At 42.8% G+C, this 8478-nt stretch overlaps 1 protein-coding gene across 7 annotated transcripts; it reads right to left on the bottom strand.

The window, feature by feature from the left end:
- Positions 1–2869: 2869 nt before the first annotated feature.
- On the bottom strand, positions 2870–8448 carry LOC117639554. 7 transcript variants are annotated; one of them, XM_034375341.1, is made up of 4 exons: positions 8423–8448; positions 5473–5765; positions 4090–4240; positions 2870–3467 (listed from the first exon to the last, which is right to left on the bottom strand). In XM_034375341.1, exons 1-4 carry the CDS (start codon positions 8431–8433, stop codon positions 3377–3379), a joined length of 546 nt encoding a protein of 181 aa, XP_034231232.1. In that variant the 5' UTR covers positions 8434–8448; the 3' UTR covers positions 2870–3376. The 7 variants fall into 7 exon arrangements, with proteins under 7 accessions (XP_034231232.1, XP_034231234.1, XP_034231233.1 ...); XM_034375343.1 differs by lacking the exon at positions 8423–8448 and adding an exon at positions 7918–8170 and having other exon boundaries at positions 5473–5762; XM_034375342.1 differs by lacking the exon at positions 8423–8448 and adding an exon at positions 7918–8168.
- Positions 8449–8478: the final 30 nt, after the last annotated feature.

The raw sequence follows: 8478 nt of genomic DNA, 5'->3' as shown, positions 1-8478 counted from the left end.
CCTGTATACGGGTAATATAGCCACCGCGTACGAAGTAATATGTGAGTTGCCGACCCCTCGGGGGTGACGTAATATTTGGACCGCCTTGTTGGTCCCTTATACCTCGGGTGGCGATCAGTTCCTTCCGCTCAGATGAGTTTCCTTACGCTATTACAAGATTTTCACGCTTTAAGGGGGCTCATACATGTTAAACACACTTTGTAAAAATTTTTTTTTTATGTAGATGGATTAAGATTTTACAATTTCTGTGTTAAAACCCTTTTAGATAATTGAGTAAGCTTCATTTTGGCTTAAAGGAAAGTGACTTTGGACATTTTTTGGAGATTTAGTCGAAACGTTTAAAATTTTGGTTCTCGTAAGATTTTGTTCGCATACTTGCTCAGATCTGTGGGGAAAAAATCAGGGAGACTCATCCCTAGTAGTGTCATAGAATTGACTACAATGGGCTTTATATCTGCAATAGTTTTCAAGAAAAAAAATAAAAACAATTTTTTGTTAAAAAATTTGTTAAAAAAATTGTTTTTATTTTTTTTCTTGAAAACTATTGTAGATGTAAAGCCCATTGTAGTCAATTCTATGACACTACTAGGGATGAGTCTCCCTGATTTTTCCCCCACAGATCTGAGCAAGTGTGCGAACAAAATCTTACGAGAACCAAAATTTTAAACGTTTCGACTAAATCTCCAATAAATGTCCTAAGTCACTTTCCTTTAAGTCAAAATGAAGCTTACTCAATTATCTAAAAGGGTATTAACACAGAAATTGTAAAATCTTGATCCGTCTACATCAAAAGAAAATTTTTACAAAGTGCTTTAGCCCCCTTAACGAAGAGCATCGCTTCGCAACACGAAGAAAACGAAATCTACGAGGAATTGCTTCGTGTTATGAATCTAAACCCTTCGTAACATTAAGCATTTCGTCATTAAACAAAGCAGTTCTTTAATGCCTTCACTTTCCTCATAGACTGTTTTGAGTGCACAAATTTAAGTTCGCGGCGCAAGCGGTATTCCTCTGTAAAACTTCCTCGAAGGGTCTGTCTGTAGTTTAAGTTCAATTCATAAATCATGCTCTATGATTACAGTACACATTTTATGCATGCTCCTTTTTCACCTAGCGTAAAAGCGGGTAATATGGACCACCCCCGATATTCCTTCTCTAATGGTGATGCCGCGTACTCTGATAAAAATTTTGTCCTAAGATTTGTTGTGGAACTAAAGGATAATTCCACAATGAGAAACTTACACATCAACAGTCCACCCTCAAAAACAACTCGTTGGCCAACAAGGCAACAACAAGTATTGTAAGTCAAAAAGATTGTGTAATGTCTGCGACAAGTATTCATTGAGTACTTTTGTCGCTAAATTTATTTTTCATGGTACTTTAAATAATAGTAATTTTCTTATAACTTAGAAGAACGAAATAGATCGTTACCCATAATGCACTTTAATTGAGCAGCTTTGGTTCTTTGTTTTGGAACAACTAAATTTTCACTCACCTTATTTTTTGTCTACGACCATTTTTAACAGTGTAGCAATGACCTCGAAAAGCGTTTCTGTCACTAGCATCCAAACTCGTATATTACTTGGCTGAAGACAATCATTGAGAAGAATTTCAGGGGTGGTCTATTACCCACCATGGTGGCCTAGATTCCCCTCGTTGACGGTACTGAAAGTAGTCAAACATCGACTTTAAGTCATGTCTTAAATCGTTTCACAAGTGTGACAGTTCCTGCTTGAGATAAAGTCTGCAGATTTTAGCCAGGAAATTTTCAAAGTCACGTTTCACTTGTCAGAAAATGTAAAATTTTACAAAGTGTCTAGTTTGTCCTTCTATCAATCTTTTTTTAAACCTGTAAAGGAAATTAGGCTTGACATTGAGAAATCTGAACCAAATAGCGTCAGCCAGTCATTGAAGACGAAATTTCAAGCAAGGCTTGAACCAGAACTGTCAAAAGTTTTTGTTAATTTAATATGGTAGTGACTCTAGCGAATGAGCTTTCCAACTTTCCAAACAACTGACCGCTGAGTGATTGTTTTACAACTGAGTAAGAATTCAGACGCTTGACTTGAAAGTTTGAAGCCACTCTCACCATAAGAAATGAATTGAGGATGCTGCTAAGTGTCTCCAAGCTAGATCCTGGCGGCAAGTTTGGACTTCAAAATTACTATTTTCGCTGCCTTTTTTCTATGTTTGTGGCTAATTTCGACCTTGAATGAATGCTATGCCACTTCAACAGCATATTATGACACCCATTCAAGCAACTTTGGGCAAGTCTATAACCCTGTGGTTTGACAAACTTCACAGCAAAGTAAGCAGTGAGTTTGCTTGCCAAAAAATTAGGAATCTTGGCCCCGAAATACTCCAAAATGTGGCAAGCGTAAGTTTTCAAGCTTTCCAAATTTGTATCAAGCAAACTTACTGCTGGCTTTACAGTGTTGTTTATCTTGCCCGCATTGTAAGAGCCTGTGTTCCTTTTCCCAAACTGAGTTGTAATTTTACTGAAATAGTTGCGACAGATCTCATTTGAGATTGCGTGGAGTCAATGACGAATTTTTTTTAGGACTACAAGGGAGTTTAAAGAAATGTTTCCACTACTAAGACAAATTAAACATAAGAATTTATTTAAAAATATGATCTAAATGTTTTAAGACAGACGGCCTCCAAGAGCAGGGATCGTTCAGCAGCGATACTTAACGTAAAAACAACTCTGCCATCAGGGTAGGCAAGAAATTTACAGAATAGGAAAGATTAAACAACCAATACAAATCCACTTAAGCAGTGTAGAGAAATAATGAGTTGAAAATAACAACAAAAAGGTGATACACACATTCTCCGACACAAAATTAAAATGCGAACAGAGAGCTCTGAACGAAACATGTACTGTTGTTAATGGGTGTCTCATGACAACAGCTAATAAAAAGATCATCTAGCCGTTACACAGGGACAGATGGACCAATATTGCTACGATCGTTACTAAAAATAAATGCGTAACACGCAAACTAAAACAACGCACACAGTCTTAAAAGCAAACACATTAGTAATTCAAACATTACTCCGGTGACCCCTAAATATAAACAAAACCACGCTAGCTGTCAGATTTGTAGCCAGTAAAAACGATGAATGCTTGTTCAATCGGCGTGGGCAATTCTACGAAGAGATTACAAATAATACACGTCGAAAGGACATAACACAAGACATCTTTCAGCGAAGTGGAACCCCAACTTGATCCCCGCAGAGAGATCGGAGGCAGTGTAGGTTTTAAATCATGGTTTTGAAGAAATACTTTGTGTAAGCACCTAGAACAACAGAGCCTCGCATGCGAATTTTCTTCAACTATCCGACGCTCCTCACTTCGGGTGCAGCAGCTGCGGTTGCATTAGCCAAGCTTGGCCTTGCAGCGGCTGCATCTCTGCACGGGCTTCTTGCACCAATCGCAGCAGTAGGGCAGGAAGAAGCAAAACGGGAGCCTGGCGAAAAACAAAAAGAAAAGCGATATTATTTTATTATTTAAAGAGCGGTCCTGGAAATAACTAACGCCGCACAGTAGGCCAGAAGATCAGTGGAGGCGGCTAAAATTCTGGACGCGTTTTGAGCTCCATTGCCGCTAAACGGGGAACCAAACGTACCCCACCAATGGATTTCTCGATCGGAGAGCTATCCATTGGTGGGGTCACATATTCGGTTGGAGTCCCATGCAGCGACTCAGGAGCTCAAAACGCGTCTAGAATTTGGGCCGGCGGCGTCGGTCTTCTGGCCCACTGTGCGCCGTGACACCAGGCAGACCCACACTCTAAATGTCTAGTTGAAATTTGAGCTTACAGTACATGCACCGGTGCAAGCATTTCAGAGACTATTGAAGACAAGTGAAAAAGTGAATAAGTGCTGACAAAATTGTCAAAAATAAAAAGGCATAATCATTTACAACTGCTGCATAAATTACAAATGCCATATAATCGAAGTCAACGTCGATTCTGTGAGTGGATCAAATTTTATTTTATTACCACTCAATAAACTCTCATAGTATTTTTGGGCACAGTCTTCCACACTTGGTTTGACAGAACGGTTCTGCTAGAAGTATTTAGGACTTACGTGAAGCAACAAATGAGGCAGCAGCAGTGGGTCTTACAGGAGGACTCCATCTTGACCGAGACGAAGTTGGAGCCGCACTTGGAGCACGCCATCATGCCGCCACCGACGATGTTGTTGACGATGACGGGCTGCTGCGCTGCTGGTGGAGAGGCTGCGATCAAAGAACACAAAAATCAGGTACATCAAGAATATACTCCCCCAGGCAATGACGTTCTCACCGCCACAAAATTCGTCTAAAATTATTGACTGTACGTGTCTTGGAGTCACAGAAGTGTATTTTAGCTGTGACATAAATCTTCAAAACTTTGTATCATGAAACACAAATTGCGAGGGGGAAAGCACTCGCGTAATGGTCGGGTCACTGTGTCCGTAATAGCACACGTAATAGTGCACTGCAATTTGGATGGAAAGACTTCACGCCAAAATATGGCGAGACATTAAAGTCTCGCCAAGATTTGGTCAGACCTGAAAGTCTCGCCAAAATTTGGTCACACAAAAAAGTCTCGCCACAAAACGGTCATACACAAAAGTCTGACCCCAAAATGGCGAGACTTTTGTGTCTGACCACGGCCTTAAGGCCGTAACCGTCCGGCGCATTACGGCCTTCAGGTGGCGGTCAGACACAAAAGTCTCGCCATTTTGGGGTCAGACTTTTGTGTATGACCGTTTTAAGGCGAGACTTTTTTGTCTGACCAAATTTTGGCGAGACTTTCAGGTCTGACCAAATCTTGGCGAGACTTTTATGTCTTGCCCCCGGAGTGGCGAGAAATCTGACCTTAGGATTTGTAGTGTGTGCGTAATAGTAGCGTAATAGCCGAAATTCTCAAAATTTAATCTATTTTAAGGGTTTTTTGGTCTGTTTTCAGCTAAATCCCAATATTTTGAGGCGTAATAAAGCGTCATAGGCGTAATAGTCGGGTCGCAGGTTTTAGGAGTGATTTCCCCCTCGGCAAATTGCTTTTAGTTTCAAGTCACACTTTTAAAGGAATGCAGAATAGAATGAAGTTCCCACTAATTCTCGCCTACTTCCATGAGCATAGACCGATTTCAGCCGTTTCAGGGGCATATATCGTTAGCACCATACAAGGACAAAGTGTTTGTGCCTTCGTTTTTACCAGTGTACATTCGTCACTTGAGCACAGACTAACCAAAGGGAAGGAACTCAAAAAACCTTCAACTAGGAAATCTTGAATGAAGTCAAATTACCTGAAATTTGGTGAAATTTATCTTAAGTTTAAAGATATTCTTACAAAATGAATGAAGTTCATATCGAAACTAATGAAACTTTCACCGCAGTTCTTTAAAATTCATCAAAAATTCATGCAGAATGAAAAAATCTGGACACTGAAATTCAGAGCTACTCCCACTTGCAACAAACCTTACCGTTTATCGTCACGTTGGTGACTGGGGCTGGGGCTGGTGGTTGAGGGGTGAGTAGCGGCGCGTTGGGGACAACACCACCATCTTGAGGCGGATACTGCATGAGTTGATGCGGCGGGTTTGAGAACCCACCACCGTGCTGGGGTGGGTGCTGGTTGAGCTGGTACGGCGGGGTGGAGAAACCATCACCGCGCTGAGGGTACTGGTGGAGATGAGCTTCATCGTACTTCGGCGGCGGTGACGGCCGACTCTTCTCTTCGTAGCCCTCGAATCCCAAAGCTTTCTCGGCCATCCTGCTGAAAGCAAAGCGACGGGTGAACACACCGTAACCCAGGTAACTCCATTTGCCTCTTTAAGAAAACACTTTACTCGCATTCCCGGAACGTGACATCGCGTTGAAACGAATGTGAGAAAATGTCACGTTCCTTAGAGCATTTGACACATGCGTTTCAACGTGAATGAGCTAATTACTGGCCGATTCACGTCGAAACAAATGTGACACAAAAGGAACGTGACATTTCGTCAAATCCATTTCAACGTGATGTCACGTTCCTGGAATGAGAGTGTTCCCGATGGAGTAGCGGCCGGTTGGGTGCATCAGATGCTAAATCAGCATGAACGGAACTGTGGGTTCAGCTTCCTGATGGCCGCCCTCAGTTTGTTCCATAATGGTAATTCTACAACAAGATTGCCCAGATGCAGTCCAGAACAGGAACCAGCAAGGAAAACAATCGCCTCCTATTTATTAACATTCCTACTGTATCTTGATTCCAGGGTCCGTCACTAAACCAAAAAAAATTCACGTTTTGGAGCATTATTGAGCATATCACGAAATCGGTGGAAGCAAAAATGATGTGATTAGGTTCCTTGCAAAGGTGTTGACATGGGGGATTCTAGTTACGCCAAGACTGGAAACGACTAGACACCTCCTTATGGCCGAAAATGATAGTTAAGTTAAAAGCAACATTTTACATCTAATTATTTCTAAGTTAAATTACTTTCGCCGGGAAGGAAGCGTCTGGTCGCCTCGAACGAAAGAATAACAAATGTAACACATGCCAAGGTCCTCGTGAAGAACGGTCGCATCATTTTGACTTCCACCATTTTCGGGATACTCGAAAATGCTCATAAACGTGAAAATTTTTGATAATTAAAACCAACTCATCAACTTCTAAGTTACCGACCCCTGCTGATTCTCAAATGCCGTCAGAACCAGCGGAAGAAACTTTACACTTCCATGACTGTGCACAGTCCTCAGTCCAACCGGAAACAACAGAGGAAGCGTTTTACCTTTCTTGCACGTATGATTCCGAACTGTCGGAATACCCTTAATCGGGAGCTCCTTACGCTACGTTTTCCACGCAAGCCGAGAAAGGCGGTGCGAACAGCACCCACTAACTGCAGTGAACGATGCCTTGTCGGCTCCGAAAACTCTTATCTTCACTCTAAGACCAGCAATAGCACGAAGACGACAGCACGGAATACTTCCGGTCGTTTCATCTAATCAAACTGAGGGCGAAAGGAGAGCAGCAGTGCCACCCGAACTGCATCCTCGAAATGACGATTGACTGACGCCACCGATGACGTCATCTCAAGTCAATCAAGCGTGAAAACTTGACTCTCGTGGACTTTTTCCTGCATAATTTTGCATGTCTTTAAAAGAAATTTCCCAAAACTAAGAAAATGGCGCAAGCAAGCACACTTTAAATGTCTCACAATGACAATTGAGCTGTTTAAAAGGAATGCGGCGGAAGCATGATACGAAGCTTCTTCGAAATAAGAATCTTAACATTTCACAGTAAAATACAAAGGAAAACCTTCGTAATACGAATAGAAACACCCTTCGTATCATGCTTGCGCCATTTTCTTCCGTTTTGGGAAATTTCTTTTAAAGACATTGGAGTATACGTAAGCTGAGTAATATATAACGCATCACTACGTACTCTTTGCGCAGAAAGGTGCATAAGATGTACGCAACCTCAAAAGATAAGTATGTACTAGGCGAGGAACCAATCGATTCGGGCGGTGATGTCCTTTTCCAGTATATGCGAGTAAAACAACCATCAGCGCAGTCACGTCGTCGTCGATCAAGGAACAAAAGCAGGAGAGGGAGAAGCCAGTAACCGAATTCAACTAAAAACATCGACAAATATGAATATTTCCTTTACCAAAAAGAATTTGAAACCGATTGAATTTCTTTTGAGACAGGAACGCTTCAAAAAAGTTTAGAACAAATGCATCGGAAAGATCGCGGTAGTTAAGTAGCCGGCGCCATTTCCGGTTTTTTGATTCTTGATCTTAACTCGCCGACGACTAGAATGCTCTATAACTCTTTTCACTCTTTGCTCTGCAATCTATCGAGACCGAAAGCACTTTGCACGTGCATCAAATGAAGGGATCGTCTTCTAAATGCGAAGCGCCTGCGTAACACACGTTTATCACTGTTACCTCACAGACTCCTCAAATCCTCAAGAAGTAGACGGGAGACGACGGTTGGCTGGAGGAACTTGTAGTGGTTCTTGTCACCTTCTTGTTGGTGGCACTACAGTGGGTCGCACGACGAGACAGCGATCGCGAACTGCGCGGCTGAGGCGTCCTTCTGCTATGTGCACGCGTCAACTGTCTGAGCCGAGCCCGAGCCAGCCGAGCGAGGCACAGGGCACAGGCAGTGACGGCGCGGCGGCGGCAGTGTGGGCTCGCAGGAGGGAGGGGGAAGAGGAGGGGGACGGACAGGAGAGGGGAAGAGGGCGACGGGGAGGAAAAGGGAAGGGGAGAGTGGGGGAGAGGAGCCACCGGCGCTGCTGTGACTCCCGCCGCCGTGGTGCGGGGAATACCGTAACTGCTTTCGGACAGAAATAGGTTCACCCGGGCCTGATTAAAGTCCAGATCTGCGTAACTTAATAGACCATTTCCGTCATAGCCGAGTGAAGAACGAAAGTAGTCATGAACCAACCAGTCTGGCATTGCTGTGATGGGCTGTGCTTGACGGTCAGATCCGATATCTGTTCG

This window comes from Thrips palmi, unplaced genomic scaffold (genome assembly GCF_012932325.1).
Source record: "Thrips palmi isolate BJ-2018 unplaced genomic scaffold, TpBJ-2018v1 HiC_scaffold_11, whole genome shotgun sequence".
Classification (NCBI taxonomy): Eukaryota; Metazoa; Arthropoda; class Insecta; order Thysanoptera; family Thripidae; genus Thrips; species Thrips palmi.
This window is presented reverse-complemented; position numbering and strand designations above follow the sequence as displayed.

Excerpts from the sequence above, each read along its gene's own strand:
- LOC117639554 (XM_034375341.1), bottom strand. Across the intron at positions 4,241-5,472 it reads CACCAACGTGACGATAAACG|CCTCTCCACCAGCAGCGCAG; the intron begins GTAAGGTTTGTT and ends CTTTGATCGCAG. Across the intron at positions 3,468-4,089 it reads TGCCTCATTTGTTGCTTCAC|GCTCCCGTTTTGCTTCTTCC; the intron begins GTAAGTCCTAAA and ends GTTTTTCGCCAG.